The 25,504-nt window shown below is 36.1% G+C and overlaps 1 protein-coding gene across 1 annotated transcript in view; it reads right to left on the reverse strand.

Moving 5' to 3' along the window:
• The window catches only part of Auh (AU RNA binding methylglutaconyl-CoA hydratase), a 148,605-nt gene that overhangs the window by 73,177 nt on the left and 49,924 nt on the right, over nt 1–25,504 (reverse strand). The window contains 2 exon segments of the mRNA XM_042686877.1: nt 15,353–15,389; nt 15,391–15,440. Of these exon segments, the coding sequence (XP_042542811.1) occupies nt 15,353–15,389; nt 15,391–15,440 (87 nt within the window).

Raw genomic sequence — 25,504 nt, forward strand, 5'->3', positions numbered from 1 at the left:
AGTTATGGGCCTTCAGCTGACCTCCCCTGGAGACTAGTGCTAAATCTTTGTCATCCATACCCATTTATCAAAACTCACCAAGAGGGCTGGGAAGGTGGCTCAGTGGTAGAGCGCTTGCCTTGCATGCATGAGGCCCTGGGTTCGATTCCCCAGCACCACATAAGCAAAAAAAAAAAAACCTCACCAAGACTGTTCTGGCTCCAATTACAGCAAGACTGCAACGCTGTGCTTGCCAGTGGACAGTCTTCAATCCCAGTTAAATATACTGACTCTAAGATCAGAGACTTAGACACTGCTTCCTGGCCCTTCCCTCTTACAGTTCTGTGCTGGGTCTCTTATCCTTCCTGTCTTTCCAGCTCCCTGTGGCGATGTCTCAGCTTCTTTATCTCTCAATATAAGCTCTACTAAACTGTATAGAGCCACTTGCCTGTGGACATCTCCAAACCAGGAACACCCTAAACTTAGGGTGTTACTCAGCTCATAGAATCTCCTTCACCAAATCAGTCAAAAGTCACCCATGAATGTCTTGCTTTCCAACACCCTGTACTCAGTGGTCTACAGAATGAATCTGCAGTGTGTAAAACCCTAAGCCCTTTCTTGTGACCAGAGTTCTGGTTTTATCATTTCCCATCAGCCAAAAGTCCCAAATTCATCTCCTTTACCTGCAATTTGCTACTCTCCAGTGCAATTTCCACATTTCTTTAAGGCAATATTTCTAAAAAGTATTCATAGTCATGTGATTACCCTTATTTACATTACAACTTGTACAAAATATGTAACACAAACTGACAGAAAAGTGAAGTCCCAAAAGAACAAGTAAAACAGAAAAAATAAATAGCATTATCAAATCATTAACCAGATTAATTAGTTGATACTTTCAAATATTAATTAATATAAATGAGCACTGTGGAAAGCTATAAAATTTCTTCTACTAAGGAATTATTTAGGTAGAACATCATAATATTTAATAGAATGTCAGCTATTTTACAATATTATGAATTCTAATGATCCTGGGTTTTTTCCTCCAATGATGTTTGTCATAGCAAATCTCTTTAGGAAAATATCTAGTTTCACGATTACCTATCCAGTATTTCTTCTATTAGGAGCATTTAGTAATTACAGGGAAGCGCCACCAAGTGCACATTTTAAAAGGCAGTGGGATCAGACACTGGTGGCTCATGCCTATAATTCTAACTACACAGAAGGCTGAAATCTGAGAGTAAAGGTTCAAAGACAGCCTTGGCAAGAAAGTCTTTCAGAGTTTTGTCTCCAACTAAGCACCCAGAAAACTGCAGGTGAAGGTGTGACTCAATGCTAGTAGAGCACTAGCATTTAGTAAAGAATCTCAGGGACAGCATCCAGGTCCTGAGTTCAAAACTCAGGACCAGCACAAAAGAAGAAAGAAGGAAGAAGGAAGCAGGAGAAGGAAAAGAAGGAGAAGAGGATGAAGAGGAGGAGGAATAGGAAGAGGAGGAGGAAGAGGAGGAGGAGGAGGAGGAAGAGGAGGAACAGCAGCAGCAGCAATAGAGGGTCTAGTTTCAAAGATCCAAAAGAATATGAAAATGGCAGTGGTGCAGAAACACCAATGACTAAAACAGGAACTGAGATCCAATAGGCAACAGCCAGTCCCAGCAGCAGTAGGAGAAATTATGACTCAATACGTTACACAACCAGCAGGATAAGTATCTATTTTGAGTTTCATTCCAGGAAATGAGCCAGGTATGACAAAGAAGATAATAATCCTTTGAAATGCTCCTAAAAATATAATTAAAGCAAACAAACAGTTTTGCTATTTAAAAAGGGGAAAGAAGCACACCAGGCCTTGGGTGCCCTAAAGCAGTTTGCAAGACACTATAGCATAGGGTGACTGGAGACATAGTGGGGACAGGAGCTACAATTCCAAGTGTACTTTTCACATAATGTAGGATATCTATAATCCTCTACAAACACATACACAGTCTCATTATTTAAAAAAAATGCTACTGTCAGTCATGATTTTTTAACTTTTGCTCGGACTAGTGCTCCCAAACAAAACAAAGAAATGTATTTCAACAAAAAGAGCCCACCTACAGTATGATAAAAGCCTAAATACTGAAATCTTCAGATTCGAAAGTAAATCAATTAAGTATTGCAATAAATTCCTAATTATTCCTAAATTTGTAAAACTGTACTTTTGGCTTAATGTACTTTCTCCCATTCCCATCAACTTTTAAAGGAACCACAAAAACTATACAAAACAAGCCATGGGCAAAGCCTGCCAGCTGGCTGCACCCTGGCTCTCCTGGAGGCTTATTCCAGGACCACTGCCTGGATGAGGTACAGAGGAACACTGGGGGTCAAGGGGGGGGGGGCGTATTTCCACTTCTAAGAGTCAAGCCTTAGACACCCTGGGCCTTAAACACAAAAGCCAAAGCTAACCATCTTCTATGCATAACAGCTCACTTGTCCACAAATAGAGAAGCTCAACAAGTTGCTGGGATGCAAAACAGATGAGCAGAAGCAATATTCCCTTACAGAAGGAGTCCTTGTGTCAAGAACCAAATGCTGAAAACAAATATTCTCTTCCACACACATTTGCATCCAGGATGGCCCCACTTTGTTCTGACTCCATCAAGACAGAAAAGGAAAAGAACTTTTTTTTTTTGAGAAAAAATGGAGGAAAAAATGCCCAGTAGCAATACGATAGAAGAGGTATTCAACCTCTCTTAAAGCCAGAAGAATATGAGCAAAATGATGGTGGAGCAAATTCCCACTGGATCCTGCCACAGGGAGAGAACTCTAGTCAGAAGGATGCCCTGGCCAGTGTACTACAGATTTTGTGCTGAGTGATTACACTAAACTGTGTCTGCCTAAACAGCACAGCTGTGTCTGAAGCTCATAAGAGTACATATAGAATAACTCAACCATACATTATTAATATAAGACACTGTAAGATGAAGCTCCAGCATCTTTAGAACATCCAATACTTGTTTATAAAACCATCTGATATGACATATAGCTTACAATTTCCTCAACCAAAAAAAGAATACTTGTAATTTTTTTCAGGTTTCTGAGATTTTTGTTGTGTGTGTGTGTGTATACAAGTGTGTGAGACCTAAGGCTTGAATTAGGTCCGGGGCACTGCCCCTTGGCTTTTTTGCTCAAGGCTAGTGCTCTACTTGAGCCACAGCTCACTCCCAAGAATATAATTCAGTTATTTAAAAGAACCTACTCTTTCCTATAATGAGATTCGCTACTTGTATTCCTGACAATATTCAAACCAAGATCATAAGATCTAGAGTTTAGTTTGAGTTCATCAATGTTAATCATACTGAGTTGACACTGATACTCAGCATCACACACATATGGAAACCAGCTAAGTCTGAACTCAATTGAACTGACCAAACTCAGTTACTGCTTCAAACATGCCAGGCACCATGCCAACTGCTTTAAAGGAAGAACAGAAGACACTGGAACCTTGATCTCCTATCTCCTTTACCAAAGTATCTGGGATTACAGGTTCGAGCTACCATTACCACAGCTTGTTTTCCTTCCATGCTCTTAAAATTCTGGTCATAGTTAACTCTCGTACCCCAGACCTAGAGCCCCTAAAAAAGATTTGGCATTATAAGCCATCCTCATGCCCAGCTCCTAGGTCCAGCTCTCTAGTGGTCCCAGGAGAGGACAGAACCATGCATCAGTTCTTGGGAAAGCTACTACACCAGTTCATCCCAGATTCCAGCAGCAACTAGCTCAGGAAGAGCCAAGCAATGTGGGAAATAGAGAACAGCTAGCCAACACTCAATCTCATCTACCAGAAGCAGAAAAAAGAAGCTGGATTTTTCCCCCTTTTCTTTTTTTGTCCTCCTTCACTACATTTACTGCTACAGAATTCTAGCTTACTCTGTCTGTTCTTTTAAATTTACCTTTCCCTGTAACTCACTGGTGCTTAACCACCTCTCTACAATATCTAATATTAGCAACTGCTATCATTACATTCAACCTCTCCTTTTCCCCATCTTTCATATCCTGTATCTTCTCTCTCACACTCTCTTCTCTTGATAGCTAAGTTCTATATAATGCCTTTAACATGTATTCTCATCTGCTTAACCTCTCAATGGTATCACAAATACCTGAGATCCCTACAAATATGACAGAATTGGTTGTGTAGACAAAAAAAAAAAAAATCCTATCTTACTGTTTGTAAAAAAATGTGGGCTGGGAAGGTGGCTTAGTGGTAGAGTGCTTGCCTTGCATGCACCACATAAGCAAAAAAGAAAAAAGCTGAAAGTGGTGCTGTGGCTCAAGTGGTAGAGCACTACGACGAAGAGCTGAGGGACAGCGCCCAGGCCCAGAGTTCAGGCCCCATGACCAGACCCCCCAAAAAAAAATCTGGATGGGATTTCAATTAGTAAAACTATGAAGTAGACATACAAACCCATTAGTGATTGGGAGGTAGAAACAACACATCTTAGTTTATATCCAAATCCTGTGAGACTGTAGAGACTAATGCAAAGGGAAGACTCTAAATGATTAGAAGCCTAATACATAAGGTCTCTTCGAATGAAACCCAGAAATACAAGACATATAACAAAAGTATGAAATAGGTCACCTCAAAGTATCATCAATACCACAACAAAGAATCAGAATGACATTGAAGTGGAGGAAATTCCAAACACTGAGCTCAAACTCACTGAGAATATTCAATAAAATGAAAGATAGCAATAATCAATTTCAAAAATGAAGGACACAAGCAAACAAACAAAAGAATCAAGTGAGAATACAGATAAAAAGCTTAATGAAAATCAAGCATATACCAACTGAAGCTTAAAAGTCAGTACAAAACATAAAAAAGGATTCCAATGAAAAGAGAGAAATCCAAGGGAAAAACCAAATTGAAATTAGGAAATTAAAAACAAAGTGGAGGCTGGGTGCTGGTGGCCCACACCTGTAATCCTAGCTACTCAGAAGATTGAGATGTGAGAAATGCAGTTCAAAGCCAGCTCAAGCAGGAAAGTCTGTGATATTCTTATCATCAATTAACCATCAGAAAACCAGAAGTAGAGTTATAGCTCAAACAGAGAGAGAACTACCCTTGAATGAAAGACCTCAGGTCCTGAGTTCAGACGCCACATCTGACCAAAAAAAGTAGAAAGCCTCAACAGTAAGAGTCAACAACATGTAAGACAGAATTTTAGGGTTTGGACATAGATTAGACATTGTAGAGAAAGCACATGACAGAAAAAAAGATCACTTCTAAAACACATGAAAAGAACCTACAGGAACATCAGGATTCTATTTTAAAACCTAATTTGTAAATCATGCGCATACTAGAAAGGAGATGTTAACTAAAGATATAGAAGACATATTCAACAAAGCAATAGCAGAAAACAGCTAAAATCTTCCAAAAGAGAAGCCCATTCAAGTACCACAGGTATGTAGAATAGATGATACTAAAACATCTCCATGACATGTATAGACTTATAACAATAAATACAGACAACAAATAAACGATACTGAAAGTTGTGAGGAAAAAAAAAGATGCAACCTACAAAGTGAAGCCTACTTAAAAAATAACAGCAAAGCTCTCAAAAGAAAACTTAAAAGCAAAGCAGATCTTAGAATTATGTTTTCAATGTCCTCAAAGTCACTTACTGAAAACTTTTTATCCCCAACAAAGCTATTTCCTAACGAAAGGGTAAATGGAAATATTCCATGATAAAAGCTAAAACAATTTATAACCACCAAACAAACACTACAGAAAGTACTAAAAAATATACTACACAAAGAAGAAGATAAACATAACCAAAACAAACAAAACAAAAACAGAAAACAAATCCCAGCAGACAAATAGACAGTTGAGAGGGTAAGAATATAGAACCATTATTTTTTTAAAATGGCAGGTGCTACTATGCATCTATCAATCTTAACACCCAATATCAATCACTCTATTAAAAGATATAAAATAATAAACTGGATTAAAATACTTGACCCAGCCATATGCTGTCTACAAGAAATATATCTATCTGATAGAAACAAACATTGGTTTAGAATGAAAGTCTGAAAAAAGACCTACCAAGCCAATAGATCCCCAAAATAGGCTAGGGAAGCTATTCTCCTACTCAGTAAAGTATATTTTAAATTAAAATTAGTCAGAAAAGACAAAGAAGGGTACTTCATTTGATAAATGGTACTATCCATCAAGAAGACTAACAACCCTTCATATTTATACTCCAAATGTTGGTGCACTCCACTTCATTAAACAAATACTATCGGGCTTAAAAATACACATAGACTCCCAACACAGTGATAACAGAAGATGTCAACACTCCACTTTTACCAACACATAGGTCATCAAGGCAAAAAAAAAAAAAAATCAATATAGAAATCTCAGATTTATAGGATACTTTAGACCACTTGGATTTAAGATAGCTAGACAATATTTCATCCAGCATCTGTACAACACATATTCCTCTCAGCAGCAGCCCAAACAGATCATCATATCTTAGGATATAAACTAAGTCTTAGCAAATACAAGAAAACTCAAATAAATGTCCTGTCCTGTATAAAAGCACAGTGGAATAAAACTAGAGGTTAATAGCAGAAAGAAAAATTTGAACTCATGTAGACTGGCAACATACTGCTAAGTGATTAGTGAGACACAGAGGCAATAAGGGAGGAAATAAAAAAGTTCCTAGAATCTCATGAAAATAAAACCACAATCTTCCAAAGCCTCTGGGACATCAGGAAGAATAATATGTCATTTGCAGGGAAATAGATCTGCAAAAAAAAAAAAAAAAGACTGAATAAAGTAAACCAAGCTCAGAAAGACTAAGGGTACATGGTTTCTCTTGCATGTGGACCTTAGGTCTAAACAATGTATGTACGTAAATATGGATATATAAACAATCCAATTGACTAAAGTCTGTTATACACACAAGTAAGATTCCCCAGTGGAATCCACTGAATGATTAGAAGATATTTTAACAAAATGAGTATCAAAAAGCTGAAAAATATCTTGACAGATAATATTCTTGGATGGGACAAATCAAGAAGACACCTAAATCAGAGTAAAAGGCAAAAATGTAAAGATGATAAAGACACAAGAATGTCTGTAGTAGCTTTACACATAAGAACCCCAAACTGAACACAATTCAACACCCACAATGCAGCACTATCTTCTGATACACACTGTACAACCAATGAATCAAAAGAAAATGATTTTAGATAAAGAAAATATAGAAAATTATTAACTTCTAGGTGTGTGTGCCACTCTTGGAGCTTGAACTCAGGCTGCTGTCCTTGAGCTTTTTTTTTTTTTTTTCCTCAAGGCTAGTACTCTAGTCACAGCTCCATTTCTGGCTTTTTAGGTAGGTAAGTCTTATGGATTTTTCTGCATGGGCATGCTGTGAACTATAATCCTCAGATCTCAGTCACCTGAGTAGCTAGGATTATAGCTGTGAGCTACTATTGCCCAGCTATATTCCTTTTTTCATTCTGATAAATATTATTTTACATGATCAGATGTACATGGATATTGTGCCTTTGTGTTCATCTCATAAGAGCATCCTCCTCTGGTCTCACTGTGTGCGAATGCCTGGAATCCTGTATAACTTTTTATGTATTTTAGATCTCGGTTCCACATATGATAAAAAATGTACACCTGTTTGTCTCTCTGAGCTTGGCCTACCTCACTTAACATGATTTGTTCTAAGTCCATCCATTACCCTACAAATTACATTATTTTTTCTAGTGGCTATATAAAATTCCATTCTGTATAACATGTTTAATCCACTCATCTACTGTAGGGCATCTGGGTATATTGTTAATTTTATAAAATTCTAAACTATGAAAATTAATTTATAATGAAAGCAAATTTAGTAACTGCCTAAGGACAGATGGAGATCAGAGGATAAGACAAAGGAATTATAATTGGCAGTGAGGGAATTTCTAAGAGGAATGGACACAAATCACTCATTATGACTGTGGTCATGTTTTTACAAATCAATATGTTCAATTTATAGTATGTCAAATTTCAATAAAGCTTTTTAATTACATGAAGTAATTGACATGAAAATAATACCAATAAAACAAAGTACAATTAATTTCATCTTTTATGAACAACGAGGTTAACAGAATTCATCAAGCAAGAAATAGAGGCATGTGTAAATTTAAAAGTATAGGAAAAATGGCAGAAGTAAAAAAGTGGAAGAAATTAAAAATGGAAATATACTCATTTTGCCATCATTCATGGCAATAAAACTTTCCTAAGAAAATATGGATCAGGTATATTATCTAAAGTATAATGATGATAACAAGGCAGATTTAAAAAATAGAACCCTTTCACACTATTGGAATAAAGCCCATAGATCAAACAAACCACAAAAGCACAACAAAATCAAAAAGTACAGAAAAATTGCAACAAGGCCAACACTGTGTGTGTGTGTGTGTGTGTGTGTGTGTGTGTGTGTGTGTAAGGGTTTCGTCAAATTCTAGAATAATAATTTACTATGGTAGTTAGTATTTGTTTGTTAAATCCATTGCTCCTGCTTAACGAACACAATTTTGCTCTACACTACCAAAATCACAATGTGATTGACATCCTATGAACAACAGCAAAGACAGTAACATTTTAAAAAGAGGAAAAAGCCATACATCCCAAACTAACAAAGAACTATGATCAACAACTCAGAATGGAGATGATAATGAAGATGACCTTCTAGATACCTGCTTTCATTTCCCATTATTTTTGACAAAAGATGAAGCAAACTAAAACTGAGCTCTGTAAGTAACCATGAGAAAAACAATTCACTAGTGTTCTATCAATTAGTCTCTCAAATCCAGGACTTTTCATTTCTAGTCACCATAACAAATAAGGAAAATAAAAAATAAAGGGCATAATAAACTACAGCTGGGGGGGGGGGGAAGGAGAAGGATTGGGATTGGGGGGGAAGGGGGGAGGCTGGGAAGGGATGTGAAGGGTAAACAAAGGAGGAGGCTGCAATGCTTGGTAAGAAAGGTACGCATTATCCTGCCCATGTAACTGTAACTCCTCTGTACAGTATGTTCACAAATAAAATTAAATTAAATTTAAAAAAAATAATAAACTACAGCTAATTTAACTACATTAATTACATATTTTAAATTTTTCTCTGATCCTCAACACACAAAAGACACCTAGAGAACATAAACATTTCAGATCTGCAATGCAGTGACAAATCAGCAAACTTTGAAAATTCTTCATTAATTCATTCTTCACACAATACATCTAAAATAAAAATTTATAAATCACTTGGATAAAAGAAAACAAAATACAAATGTGTAACTTTTCAACATGTAGGACTAGTTAATGAGTACTAACTCAGTACTTCCAGGGTATGTTTTATTTCAGATAAAGTAAAACAAACATTACTTAAAAGAGCTATGACTACAATGAAATGTTAACAAATCATTAAAGTGTAAAAAATCAATTATCTCTGTGTTTTTATGCATAAAACAAGTCATCTTTAAATGGGCTGGAAAGCTTAAAAGAGATATGCATGGAATATATGCAAGCTCTTCAGTATTCAGTACTCATATGCCTCTGAATGCTAATGTAGAGGGAGAGTTTTTTCGTTGTTGTTTTTTCTTTTTGTTTTTTGTCGGTCATGGGGCCTGAACTCTGGGCCTGGGCGCTGTCCTAAAGGGAGAGTTTTAAGTGTATTTATTTATACCTTTGTAAGTATATTTCCTACTTTAACATTTTATGCAATTAAAATGAATACAATGGCAAAGTGTGTAAAATGACAAGTTCAATACTTTAGACTAGTAAAAAATTATTCATGTCTTATTCATATTCAGTGACTCTGGAACTTATGTCAGAGATTATGAGTAAGCCATGATAACTCGGACTGTTGTTCTCTATGTAAGTGTATACATGTATCTTTTAGAGAACACTCTCCAAATAATCTTATTTAGAGTTTATCTATACGAAGCTAAATCATAGAAAGCATTTGTCCATAACAAGCATGGTATGTTTTTCAAAAATGGGATCTACATTTAAAAAGCCAAGAAGGACTGAAGAGGCATGAAGAGGATACTCCCAAGATTGACCAAGAAATTAATTTTTAAAAAGCATTTGCCAGACTGGACAGCAGCTGCTGATAGCACTAACATTCCTCTATTTAAAGAATGAAAAGGGGGAAAAAAGAGGAAGAGAAGTGGGGAAGAGGGATAAGGAGCGAGGAGGTGGAAAGAGGAAGAAGGAAGAAAAGAGAAAGAAGAGGAAAATGAGGAGTTAAAAAAGTTCCCAATGCCAAATAGTACCAAATCCAGCAGTCAACTCTTCAATGCTCATTTTATTTGACCTATCAGCAGCATCTGCTCAAATGCTCCTTGAAACATTTTCTCCATTAGGCTTTCACAATATTGCATTCTTCCTACCTCTCATGTGGATCAGATTCTTCCTCATTCTCCTTTCTAGTTCTCCTCTCTGTGTAGTAACTCCCTATGTGTCTCTCCCAGTGTTATAACTTCACACAGAAATCAGTGTTTTGTGGGCTGGGAAGGTGGCTCAGTGGTAGATCTTTAGGTATAAAATGTACCTTTTCTACAACAAAATAAAAATAATCTAATAACAATTATCTTTAAGAAAATGTTAGCCTGAGCTTGTAATATCCTGAGGACAATTACATTATTGAATAGAATATCTATGACTTTAAGATAAAGATGATAGAAAACATAATCATGCAGTTACTAGATTCTTAAAGAATAGTCACTTGCACAAACAAAACTATTAGACTAGGACATCAAATGTCTTACAAGGAAGTTTCATAATTTTGTTCACATATTGCAAGCATTCTAAGTCATTTTCCTTTCTAGTGTAAATGGTATATTTTTATTTCTGGTGTTAATGGCATCTTTTTCTCAGGTACTAGGTTTTGAACTCAGGACCATGTGCTTTGTTTTACTCACAGCTGGTGCTCTACAGTGTGAGCCAGGCCTCCAGTTCTGGCTTTTTGCAAGTTTTAAGTAAATAAGAGTCTCATATTTTTCTGCCTGGACCAGCTCTAAAATCCCTAAATCTCAACCTCTTCAGTTGCTAGGATTATATGCAACTAATGGCTTCATTTTGTAATACCTTTTGTCTGTGGCTGATATAAAAATAAAAGCAACTGATTGTTTTTATTTCCTTTATGTGTTTATTTACTTATTTATTTACTTTGTGCTGGTACCAGGGCTTGGACTCAGAGCCTCACATTTTTACTCAGCTTTTTGCTCACAGCTGGCATTCTAACCTACCATTTGAACTGTACTTCTGGGTCCAGATTTTTACTGGTTAATTAGAGATAGAGTCAGACTTTTCTATGTGGGCTGATTTCAACCAACAATTCTCATACCTCAACATCCTAGAGTGGTACCATTGATACCCAGCTTGACAAAAACATTTTAATACGGATTGTACTTCCAGTCATCTTGTAACACTATTTCTAATAATTTGTTGGATCCTTTTGGCTTTTTGATGGAGATCTGATGGAGATCATGCCACCTGAGGAGAATACACTTTTTCAGACTTTATGTATGTTTCCACTCTTACTACAGGACTAGAACCTCAAAATAACACTGGCTCTCTGGGCTTGTTTCAGACTTCAGGAGACACAAAGTTTGTTTTGTTTTGTTTTGTCTGTTTCAGGTCCTGCAGTCTAAACTTAGGGCATGGGTGCTGTCACTGAGCTTTTTTGCTCAAGGCTAAGTGCTTGTTCTACCACTTGAGCTATAGCTCAACTTCTGGCTTTTTTGGTGCTTAATTGGATTTAAGAGTCTCATGGATTTTTCTGCCCACATTATCTTCAAACTGTGACCTTCAAATCTCAGTCTCCTGAGTAGCTAGGATTATAGGTGTAAGTCACTGGTGCCAAGCAAGAAATACACATTTATCTATGGCTGCTTTTATGCTACAATATCAAAGCTGCAGCACTACTATATATCTCATTAACTTTACCTCTCCCTGGATTTTAGAATATTACATAAATAGATTAGATCTAGAACTTCAAAATCTCACTAAATCATCATAAAAGGTACTTTGAAATATTTGTCTATTGAAATATTGTAATACAAAATGTTCACAACTATTAAAGAATATTTTAAAACTACAACAGGACCCAGAGCAGGAAAGCTACTATCATCACACACACACAAAAATGTTCAGCTATGGCACCCTACAGCTACAAAATTATACATATATAATTTTCCATTCTTAGCTTGTAAACATCCAATAACATCATCTAAGCCACCAAAAGGTGTTAATGGTCAATTCTACTAATCTTTTTAGTAAAAAAATGTTTCCACAAAATGATGGAAACATTCAATTCCTTCCTTGCTATTTTAATAGTAAATCAGAAAAAACAACAACAAAAAACAAAATTAGATCAATCTCATTTTCTAGTATATGAAACACAAATTAAATGTAATCAATATTAAATATCATCACATCTCTGACCATAATGACTGGATAGGGAGTTTTCTAGTTTTCATATAAGGCCATGGGCAGAAATACTAGATAGAACTCTGTATAGTAAAGACTAATCGACATAAATTCTAATATATAATTACAATCCTAACATGTTTTTATTTTTTATTTTTTGGGTCCGGTCGTGGGGCCTAAACTCTGGGTCTGGGCGCTGTCCCTCAGCTCTTCAGCTCAAGGCTAGTGCTCTACCACTTGAGCCACAGCGCCACTTCCGGCTTTTTTCTTTTTGCTTATATGGTGCTGAGGAATTGAACCCAGGGCCTCAGGCATGCAAGGCAAGCACTCTACCACTGAGCCATCTTCCCAGCCCCCTAACATGTTTTTAAAGCAGCTGAAAAACTTTAATCTTTCTTTCTTTGTTAAAGAACTGTAATGCTGGTAGGTTGGCACATAGTTGTAACCCCAGTTACTCAGGAAGCAGAAGCAAGAGGATCGTGGTTCAAAGCCAGCTTCATCAGTTAGCAAGACCATATCTCAAAGATACGCTAAAAACAAAACGGCTGTGGCCATGGATCAAGTTTCAGAACTTGCTTAGCAAGCTCAAGACCCTTGGTTCAATCCCCAGTACCACAGAAAACAGCAAAAATGTCTATCAAGTTGAAATAGGAGTGGGGGGTAGGGTCGCCCTAACTTGCTAATTACTAGCAAAATATTAAAAGCACTCAAGACACTAAAATCAAAGATGAACACACTCGTTTCAACAAATTAATAATGTACTGAGGGCCTTACTCAATGTAAAAAATAAATAAAGTGAAAAATGAGTAAGACTAAATCTGGATCAAAATAAAAGGTAAAAACTGCATTATTTACAACTATTGATGCATAATGTACTTTTCATCTAGAAAACACAAAAAATATTTAAGAATAAACAATGAGTAAACTGACCTACTATAAAAACATAAAATTTAGTAACTTTCAGGCTGGGAAGGTAGCTCAGTGGTAGAGCGCTTGCCTTGTATGCCTGAGGCCCTGGGTTCGATTGCTCAGCACCACATAAGCAAAAAGAAAAAAGCCGGAAGTGGCGCTGTGGCTCAAGTGGTAGAGTGCTAGCCTTGAGCTGAAGAGCTGAGAGACAGCACCCAGGCCCAGAGTTCAGGCCCCATGACCGGACCCCCCCAAAAAAAAAAATATTTAGTAACTTTCCTATAGGTCGATGCTAACAAAGAGCCACAAATAAAAGTAGGAAGATCCATTCAAAGGAAGAAATGCATTAAAATATTTAGGAATAAGTCAAGTACTTAGTGGATCATTACTGTCATGGTAGCTACTCAGGTGACTGAGATGAGGGATCTTAGTTTAAGGCAGATAGTTCAGGCACAATAATCTATCAGACTCTATCTCTAGTTAACCAGCAAATGTCAGATTAGAATTGTAGCTCAATGGATAGAGGGTGAATAAGCAAGCAAGCAAGAATGCAAGGTTCTAAGTTAAAGACCTGTAAATCTAACATGGGAGGTGAGAGGAATCCTACGAATGTATGGGTGGAGGGGAGGCATTTAGGTGGTTACAAGACAAAGACCACTGCAAGGAAAACTATAGAACATTCCTCAAGGACATGGAAGAATAAATGATCCCTATACTCGATATACCACATAGATAAAATGATTCAGTGTAAGATACTTACTTTTTCTTAAGACTTAGCAAAATTCTAATGACAGTCGTAATAGGGTATTTCTCCCCATTTGCTTAAAAAACAAGTATTAGTACATGATTCAGATGGTAGAGTACTGGATAAGCCAGCAGGAAGCTCTGAGTTCAAGCTCCAGAACAACAACAAAAATAGAAATAAAAAAATACTACATTCATTTAGAACTGAAGTGTGAAAACTGCCTAAAATAAATATCTTCAAGGAAAAAGACTAATGAAGAGAACCTAGGTATTCTTTAGCCACTAAAAAGTTTAAATTTTAAACTATTGGACACAAGCTAAGGTAGTACATTAGGAAAATAGGTAATGTATAAAATATTATAAGATTACTATGTCTTTTAAATTAATATTCCTTCCTATAGAAAGATGGAGGATATAAAACATTGTTTACAGAAGGGGAAAAAGCAAGTCTAATTTGTAAGGATAAAACATCATACAAGCAGTGGGAAAATGAAAAATTAATATACTCAGATGGCTTTCTTGCCCTTTGACAAACCTAAAAAAATAATAACATCAAATGCTGGCAAGAATATGGGATACTACTTTATAACTGATAGGAATACAAATTATTACAATATTCTTAAAACTCAATTTTGATAGGAGTTACAAAGTTTGAAATGATTAAGTTATAGTTGGGATAGAACTCTATATTTAGGAATCTATCCTTATACACACAAGTAACATTCACTGCTTCAGTGAGTAAATAACAAAAATAGCAAAAGTATTTTTAATGTTAAATGCTTATTAATAAAAAAGAATTCAAAAGTTTGGATATACCGTGGGTTGATATACAAAAGAAATCAGAAAATGATAAAATAAACTGATATGTATTATTGTTCTAAGGAAATAGTTAGGATCCTATTTATGTAAGAAACAAAAATATCAAAATCCATAAAGGTGTATATGCAGTTATTTTAGAGATAGACAGTTTAGATAAAAAACTTATGCCAAATTTTTCAACTCTCTAAAAAAATGCTTGCAGTATTTTCATATGCCATCCCATCTTACTTGGGAGGCATCTGTAATAAAAGTATTTCAAACAATTTTTCAAATTAAATATATTAAGTGCTGTTTAATGACAATCAGCTCTCACAGACCACTACAATCTGATTATGCAAGTATCTGACTAAAACTTACAATATATAAGAATATTTGACTTTTAAATTCAAACATTAAAGACCATTACAGCATGCTGAAAGAGTAAGGTCATATGCTTACCAATATCATTAATCACTGCTCTTATTTTGGAGACAAAAAGGCCCAACTTCACTGGAATGCATTTTGGCTCGTTCCTTAAGGTCAGCACCTAGAAAATATTTCAGTTACAAATATAATTTAGCTATGAACAAAATCTTAAGGCAAAGAATTGAAAATTTACTTAAATATAATATATAGCTTGAAGGTCAACAGAATTCCTCTGTAAAGGGAATTATATTATTCAACTTAACCATCAGAAAGAAAATTTGCTTATTCATTCACCTACAATGTCTTTAAATCAGTGCTTTTCAAGTTTTCTGGTCTCAGGAATCCTTCACACTCACAGGAGACAATGCTTACTACTAGAAGCTAAAACTAAGAAACTTTTAACATTTTTCCACTAAAAAATTACAAGCATACACATTAATGCTGGCCTAAGGGACTACAAAGTGGTATAGTGCACTAAAAAATTTCAAGCATACACATTAATGCTGGCATAAAGGACTACAAAGTGGAATAGTTCCTTGGTTCTTGCAAAGATGCTAACAATACACACACACGCGCACACACACACACACACACACACACACACACACACACACACACACACACACACACACACACACACACGGGCCTCATCAGCACCAAGGCCACGCCTGTGAAAGTGTAAGTCACTCATGAGTGACATGAAGCTGTTCAAACTTGGTGATGCCAGCCTTGGTGACTACAAACCCTATGAGAAACACTGGCTTTAAATTATGAACAAAGAGACAACTTCATACTTACGGCTTTATGAAATAATCCTTACTTTGGAACAGAGAAAATTACACTTACAGACTTCCCTAAGTAATCATTAACTCTAAGCTTAACAAAGACACTATTTCAATAAAACTAAAGAGCTAAAAGCCAGTCCTCATTTAGGTAAACAAACAATAAAGCAAAATTACAGTTGACAAGGAATATGTATGGCTATTTATGCCTCTTATTAGTTCCTTATAAATGAATTGTAACTGTGCATAATATCGAGTATGGGTAAGGCTGGGACATTCAGAGCTCACGTATTTTCCAGGAAAGATAACAGAGTTGACAAAGTTAACACAATGTAATTCACCAGTTCTTATGTGTGCATACCATAGATAATCTCAAGTAACCAAAAACATATATAACAACATTTTATGCAGCATTTACATAACAGCTAATAATTTAAAATAACCTAAATATCCATCAAGAGAATTAACCTATGACCAATTTATAACAGTATTACATGTCTAACAAACAAAGGAAAGAATTAACAGTACAAATACACATTAAGTAAACTGAGGAAAAGAATAATTACAGAAAATCAAACAGAATAACAATCACATAAAATTTTAAAGAAATTTTTATTTAAAAATTTATAAAGCTGATTGCATCAAAACAATGGGCTTCTGCACAGCAAAGTAAATTATCAATTAAAGGATCAGTCTGTAGAATGAAAGAAAATTATTTATCAGCTATTCATCTGACAGGGGTTAATATCCACAACATATAGGAAACTGAAACAATTCAATAGAAAGAAAATAGCCTGATTGAAAAATAGGCAAATGATGACTGGAATAGCAATTTTTAAAATATACATGTCTAAAATATACATGGCTAACAAAGGAGGAGGCTACAATGCTTGATAAGAAATGTACTCATTATCTTGCCCATGTAATTGTAACCCCTCTGTACAGTATTTTCACAATAAAAAATATATATACATGGCTAACAAGTACCTGAGAAATAATGTTCAACATCACTAACCATCAGGAAACTAATACAAGATATCTCCTCATTCATATCAGTTAGGAAGGGCTATAATGTGAAAGATAAATAAGGGCTGAAGGCCTGGCTCAGTAAAAGAGCACTAGTCTAGGAAGCGGAAGGCATCAAGTTTAAACCCAAGTACCACCAAAGTATAAAAATAAATAAGCTGGGCACCAGTGGCTCACACCTGTAATCTTTCCCAGGAACTACTCAGGAGGCTGTGATCTGAAAATCAAGTTTCAAAGCCAGTCTGAGCAGGAAAGTACATAAGGCTTCTATCTCTAATTAACCACCAAAAAGAAGGTATGACCCAAAGGCAAAAAAAGTAGAGCAGTGTCCAGGCACTGAGTTCAAGATCCAGGACTAGCACACAAAAAAATTAGATATATAGGTGGACGGATGAATGGATGGATAGATAATAGATAGATGACTAAATAACTGCAAACACTAGCAAGTACATGTTGATAAAGGAAGACTTCGAATGCTATTGCTATAAATGAGCATCCAGTATGGAAAACAATAAGGAAATTCCCTTAAAAATTGACAATGATGGGCCAGGAAGATGGCTCAGTGGTAGAGCGCTTGCCTTGCATGCGTGAGGCCTTGGGTTCAATTCCTCAGCACCACATAAGCAGAAAAAGCCAGAAGTGGCGCTGTGGCTCCAAGTTGTAGAGCACTAGCCTTGAGCTGAAGAGCTAAGGGACAGTGCCCAGGCCCAGAGTCCCACGACTGACCAAAAAAAAAAAAAAGAAAATATGATAACGCATATTTTCCAGCAATCCAATTAGTCCCTCTGATCCAGGATTGTACTTTACTTTTATCTACAAACACAGTCAAAAATATCAAATGGAAAATACTAGAAATAACTAACAGATTTTTAATTATATGTCATTCTGACCAGTGTAATGAAATTCCATGGTATTCCTTCTCATTGTCCCTTTACCCAGATTATCCATGCTATATACACTACCAGGGGCAGGAATCTTTTCTTTCTGCCAAATGCCAGTTAGATTTTTATAAAACAATTCAAGGGCCTAGATTTATTGAATTTTGAGTCTTACTGCAGTTTCCTTGCCAGAACCAGATGTTCCCCACCCTGCTATTCAGTAGTCATCTGGGTTATGAGCATTTCACGGTACTGCGGTACTTAGGTTCAAAAAACCCTTATTTTACCTTATAATGACAAGACAGTCCAAGAGTAATGATGCTGGCAATTCAAATATAGGAAAAAGCCATAAAGTTTTAGTTAAGAAAAAAATTTTGAAAGTCTTAGACATTAATAAGAAAATTAATCACATGCTGAGATCTACAGTAAAAACTAAGATCAATAGTTAAAAAAAATAGAAAAAAAGTCAATGTATACTTTATTTAACTGAGTTGACTCTATGTACTTCACAGATACTGCCTTTTCCAACTGAATGTTTACAGACACCCACATCAAGAAGTCTTATCATTGGAAATGGAGGTCATCAAGCTAAACAAAGTAAGCCTGGCTCAGAAGGGCAAAGGTACAGTGATTTCTCTATATAGAAGCTACACCTAAAAGACAAACTGATACATACCTACATCATTATGTAATATAACACAAAGAACAAATCTGTAACTGTATGACTGAAGAAACTGAGAAGAAAAAGAGGAAAAGAGAATGTTGGAGGGTAAATAATATTGAAATACACTGCATCTATGTATAGATGGCATAAGAAAACTCACAGAAAGTTGATGAATAATAGGGAGATAGGTGGGATGAAGAAAGAGAGAAATAGGTTTAATCTGATTTAAAATACAATTAGACATTGTGAAATGCTATGGGGACACTGCTTTAAACAATACACACAAGAAATGAATGGCAGACTTCTTATTTAAGTGATTATATAGTCAATTTATCTAACCAATTATTACTAAAAAATCATTAAAATATGAGAGCCCTTTTTTAGTCATTTCCACCAATTTATTTTTGATAGTGATGTATATATAATATGTTGTTAAGGCCACTATGGACTTACAAGCTTTAATGGATATGAGCTTGCTAAAAAAAAAAAGTCTTGCTTCTAAAAGTATCTTTTTACACTTCCACAACGCTATTTACATCATAGACAAAATAACTTGAACTGCATTTGGAAAAATAAATCTCTGGAAGTAAAACTGCATAGAGTTTATCAAATGACTATGGATGGGAGGTTGTTTTACTTTTAGGTAAAAATGGGCTTTTAAATAGAAATCAGAGTTTCTAACTGTCTTGACTTCTGAAAAGGAAAACCTAGGCTTTTATTATGGGATGCTTCTTCAAGTACACTTAATATTATGAAGTTTCAAGTCTTGCTGTAAAGATCATGTTGATCTTTCACTGTGATTAACTGGATTTCAGGCTTTATGATAAAATATAAAGAACTTAAAGAGAAAAGGCTCTTGATTCCTTATGCAAGTGGAAGAGCTATATCTTGAATGAAGAACTTAAAACATTCACAATCTTAAACTGAGGTATGGGGTGTTTACAGAATGAGTAGCTGCAAAGGTTTGTGAAATATCTGTACTATGAAAAAGATAATAAATTATAGACATTTAAACAAAAGAATGACAGGAATGTAAAACAGGTCCTGTTTGGGTGTGGGTACTAGAGGGAAGGAAAAGGGTGAGCAGAAAAGATAAATGTGTGTGAATATGATCCAAGGACTTTAAATTTATGTATGAAAATAGAACAATGAAACCTGTTGAAATGGTTTAGAAGCAGGGAGGAGTGATGAGAATGACATAGCCGGTGGTAAGTTTGGTCATGATACTTTGTAAACATATATGAAAATGTCACAATAAAAACCCTTGTACCACTAATAAGTGCTAACGAAAAACAAACAAACAAAAAACAACATATTTAAAAAGAGGGCAGCTGGAGGTGTGCCTTTCCTGCCTAGCAAGCTTAAAGTCTGCTGTTCAATTCCTAATGCTGAATGAAGAAGAAAAAGTTTATTTTTGCCAGAACCCATTATCTTAGGTTATACAGGAAGCTGTGATCTGGAGCACTGCAGTCAAAGCCAGCTGGGCCAGGAAAGTCTAACACTCTTATCTCCCAAATAACCAACAAAAAGCCAGAGTGGAGATGTGACTCAAGTAGTAGAACACTAGTGAAGCAAGAGGGCTGAGCAAGCATAAGACCCTGCATTCAAACACCAGTACTAAACAAACAAACAACAAATGTTCATGATAAGCATAGGAAAGAAGCTTTTATCAACGTGCATGGAAAGCAGTAGAAATTAATACAAAAGCTGCAGCACGTTCCCCAGAAAATCTAGCTAAAAGTATCAATGAAGGTGGCTACTGATTTTCAAATCTAGATGGAACAAGAAGCTGTCAAGGATTTTTTTTTCCCCAAAGCTAGGAAAAAAAAATGCGTGGCTTCAAAGCTTCCAAGATTAACCTGACTCTCATTAGGAGCTAGTGCAGAGGTGACTTTTAGGTTAAAACAAATGATCCTAGCCAGGCGCTGGTGGCTCATGCCTGTAGTCCTAGCTACTCAGGATGCTGAGATCTGAGAACTGAGGTTAAAAGCCAGTCCAGGCAGAAAAATCCGTGAAACTTTTATCTCCAATTAACCTCCAAGAAACAGGTAGTGACACTGTGGCTCAAAGTGGTAGAGTACTAATCTTGATCAAAAGAGCTCAAGAACAGGGCCCAGGCCCCAAGTTCAAGCCCTACAGCTGACAAGAAAGAAAGAAAGAAAGAAAGAAAGAAAGAAAGAAAGAAAGAAAGAAAGAAAGAAAGAAAGAAAGAAAGAAAGAAAGAAAGAAAGAAAGGAAGGAAGGAAGGAAGGAAGGAAGGAAGGAAGGAAGGAAGGAAGGAAGGAAGGAAGGAAGGAAGGAAGGAAGAAAGAGAGAGAGGAAAGAAAGAAAGAAAGAAGAAAGAAGGAAGGAAGGAGGAAGGAAGGAAGGAAAGAAAGGGGGAGGGAGGGAAGGAAGAGGGAAGGAGGGAGGGAGGGAGGGAGGAAGGGAGGAAGGAAGGAAGGAAGGAAGGAAGGAAGGAAGGAAGGAAGGAAGGAAGGAAGGAAGGAAGGAAGGAAGGAAGGAAGGAAGGAAAAGAAATGAATGATCCATTCTGGAAAATCCTGGGGACCTCAAGAATTATACCAAATCTGTTCTGCATATGCTGAAAATGAAACAAAGCCTGCATACAACTGATGCCAGCACAATTGTTTCCAACATGGTTTACTCTCTCAAATCCACTGTTGAGAATTACACATCAAAAAACAATTCCTGTATCACTGTTTATCAACAGTGCACTGGTCTCCTAAGAGCTCTGATGAATAACACAACCTGTACATTCTGTAGTCCAAAAATTAAATAGGCATTCTGACTTCTGAGGTATCTCATTTAAGAAATACAGGTCATGGGGTGGGGCCAAGGAGAGAGGAGTAGACTAATGAAGGGGTAAAAGGGGAGAATGTAGTTAATTCATTTTGTGTACCATAAAACTAAGAAAAATAAGGGAAGGAGTGAGTCAAAGAGGGGTGAAAATGTTGAAGAGATGACATAGCTCGATTCATTACATACATAAACTGCTTTGTAAACTAGCAAAAAAATTCAATACGCATGCTAAAAAATTAAGAAAACTAAAGGAAGGGGTAGACTGGGAGGTATAGGTGAGAATGTTCAAAGGGATGACATTGATCTCGATGTACTGTATTCATAAACTTCTTTGTTGAATGGTAACTCCTTTGTAAAACTAAAAATAATAAAATATTATAAGTAAATAAATAAATGTATGCCATAAGACCATATCTACCATTGATTCAAGTGACTCCTCTGATGAATTGGAAAATGTTAACTGAAAACTTTCTGGAAAGTATCCACCCATTCTAAATGCTACTAAGCACATTTGTAACTTATAGGAAGAGGTCAAAATATCAACACCAGTAGGAGTCTGGAAGAAGCTCATTGCAACCCTTATGGATGACTTGGAGGGGTTTAAGATTTTGGGAGGTAAAATTTTAGCAAAGAAAGTAACTGCACATATGGGAGAATGAGGAGCAGAATTCAAAATGGAGCCATAAGTTGTGACTAATTGCAATCACATGATAAAACTAACAGATGAGTTGATTCCTATGGATGAGCAAAGAAAATGGTTTGTTGGGATGGAATCTACTCTTGGCAAAAATGTTGCGCCACTGCTGAATTGACAACAAAAAATTCTGCATTACAAAACTTAATGGACAAAGCAGAAGTAGGGTTTGAGGATGGACCCAATTTGGAAAGAAATTCTATTATGGTCAAAATACACTCAAACAAGGCAGAGAAATATGCTCCAGAGAAATCTTTATAGAAGGAAGAACTAATCAACATGGCATACTTCACTGGTATCTTCTTGTAAGAAACTTACCCTTCAGCAGCCACTGCCTTGATAAGTCAGCAGCAAGAATGACACTGCCCCCTTTGTTAGGAAATGGGAAGACTTGGAAAAAAAATTATATTAAGTAAAGTAAGCCAGACTCAAAGAAACATAGGTCCCATGGTTTCCCTTATCTGCAATAACTAGTATATGTCTAGGGCAAACAGAAGAGGTCAAAAGCTACATAGGTATGACCATATAACCTGATGCTAAGCAAAATATTCAGGCAAGACTACAAGATTACAACCTGCTAAAGGCTCAGGTGGTCATTAGCATTTTTAAGCAAAAAAGTATTGCCAAAGAATAAAGATGTACAGATAGCTAAAACAAGTTGTAAGTCTGACAAGTGATTTCTCAACAGAAAATGGAAGACACCTTTAATCTTTGTGGGGGCGGGGGGAGAGAAGGGGAATACAGTAGTACTTGTTTATCTACAGTGTCACTTTCCAGTCTGTTATCTGAATCCTCAATCTAAAAATATTAAGCAGAAAATTCCACACATTTAATAAACTATGGTTCAGTGTAAGCATACTTCTATATGCAGTGGAAACCCAAAAACATTCACATAACTTGCTTTATGCAACAGTAGTTTCACTACAATGTTCAGTTCATAGCAGTACTGTAGAAAGGAACCCTAGAGTAGTTATATGAGCTGCCTCGTAATTGTCTGTCACTATAACAAGTAGTTAAGATAATCAATTTATCAGGAGAAATGCTTTATTCTGAGTCACAGTTTTAGAAGTTTCACTTGGCCTATGAGAAGGGAGCAGAAGAATGGAGTGGAGGAAAATCATTCACCTCATCACCAGAAAGCCAGTAATAATGAAGAGGTAGTTAGGGCCTACAATCCCTTTCAGGAACATGCCCCAAGGACTTTAAAGACCTCTCATGTCTTAAAGACCCACCACCTGCAAACAGCAACATTCTAGGAATCTAGCTTGTAGCATATGGACCGTGTAGAACATTTGCAATCTACAGGAGGTTATAGAATATATACTGCATAATAAAGGGGGAAGACTATTATTCTAAAAGAAAAAATGAGTACATCAAAGAGAAATTTGCATCCCACATGCATTATAGCATTATTCACAATAGTCAAGATATGGAACCAAACTAAGTATGTATGAACTGATGAATGGATAAAGAAATTCTATGTATATACACAGAAATTCCATTCCGGTTTAAAGGAAATCCTGTCCCTCATGACATGTATGAACACTGAATACAGAATACAGAATATTGAGTGAAATAAAACATACACAGAAGAACAAATGCAATATGACTTCACTCATATGTGAAATCTAGAAAAGTTGACCTCATACAAATAAGGAACATAATAATGGTTGGAAGGCTAGGGTTGATGAACACTGTTAGAGCACAGAAATAAGTTCAAAAGATGTTTTATAGCAAGGAGACAATGAGAACACTTAACATTCACTCCTAGCATATGATAAGACAACCCACTGAACGATATGCAAGTTTCTCTGGCAAATCTAAGTTTTAAATAGCCTCATAAAAGTGGAAGAAAAACTTAAGCTTGCCTAGGAGGAGATCCTTTACACATGAGGCCTCTGAAGATTAAAACAGAACAGGGTAAGCACCATACTGAAATCAAACACACCAAAAAATTAAAAGATTACAAAGAGACACACAGATACCTAAAACAAGTTGCAAATCTGACAGATGACTTCTCAAGAGAAAATAGAAGACATCTTCAATTCTTAGAGGAGGAAAATACAGTAGTACTTCTTTATCTACACTTTCCCCAGTTTCAGTTACCTGAATCTTCAATCTAAAAAAACAGAAAAGAAAAAACTGTTTTAAACTGCAATCCTTTTAAGCACCATGACAAAAATCCCACAGAAATGCACTCCTTCTTGCCTATCATGTAAATCCTTTGTCTCTCCTATCTACACACTATATATGTTCCCCACCTGCTAGTCATTTAGTAGTCCTCTCATCAGATCAACTGTCAATAGTATGTCATAGTGCCTGTTTTCAAGCAGCATTTATTTTACTTGGAACCTTTTTCTTTGGACACAGGGTGTCATTATTCAGCTAGGCTGACCTCATACTCTCAATTCTCCTGCCTCAGCTTCCCAGAACAGCTGTTATACACCAATCTAGCTTCTGCTTTATTAATAATAACCCTAATGCTGGCAGTTCAGATATACCAAAGAGAAGCCATAAGTTGTAGAGTTTTCTCTTAAGTGAAAAAGAGGTCTCAACAAGGAAAAAACACACAATTTAGAGTACTACAATCAGAATTTTAGGCATCCAGTGGAGGTCCTGGAACAAATCTCCAGGGTAAAAGGAACTACTATAATTACCAATCTAGAATTTTCAACTAAGCAAACCCATCTTTCAAAAATGATTGTGAAATAGGGGCTGGGAAGTTGGCTCAGAGGCAGAGTGCTTACCTCCCATGCATGAAGCCCTGGGTTCAATTCCTCAGCACCACATAAGCAAAAAAAAAAAAAAAGCCAGAAGTGGCTCTCTGGCTCAAGTGGTAGGGCACTAGCCTTGAGCTGAATGGCTGAGGGACAGCACCCAGGCCCAGAGTTCAGCCCCCACGGCTGACAAAAAAAAAAAAGATTGTGAAATAAAAGCATTTTACATGCACACACACACACACATACATACATACATACACACACACACACACACACACACACACACAAATGTACTTTGTAACCAGCAGACCTATAGTAAAACATTAATAGATTATGAAACTAAATGTTTAAGTCTTATACTGCTTTTAAGAGTTGTAACAAATAAAATGGGTACTAAATAACTCATGTAAAAGGGTAAAAAAGGCAAATACTTATCAAAAGGAAACTTACAAAGCAAACTTAAATGTTTGACAAAGGAGAATAAAACAACTCCATCTAGAGGGTCACTATATGGTAATAAGATGATCTACTAAAAAGCCATACAAAATAACATATAAAGCAAGACAGCCCCAGAACATAGAAAGCAAAACTGGACAGAATCAAAGAAAAAAAATAAGAA

This window comes from Dipodomys spectabilis, unplaced genomic scaffold, assembly GCF_019054845.1.
Source record: "Dipodomys spectabilis isolate Male_0828 unplaced genomic scaffold, ASM1905484v1 ptg000098l, whole genome shotgun sequence".
NCBI lineage: Eukaryota > Metazoa > Chordata > Mammalia > Rodentia > Heteromyidae > Dipodomys > Dipodomys spectabilis.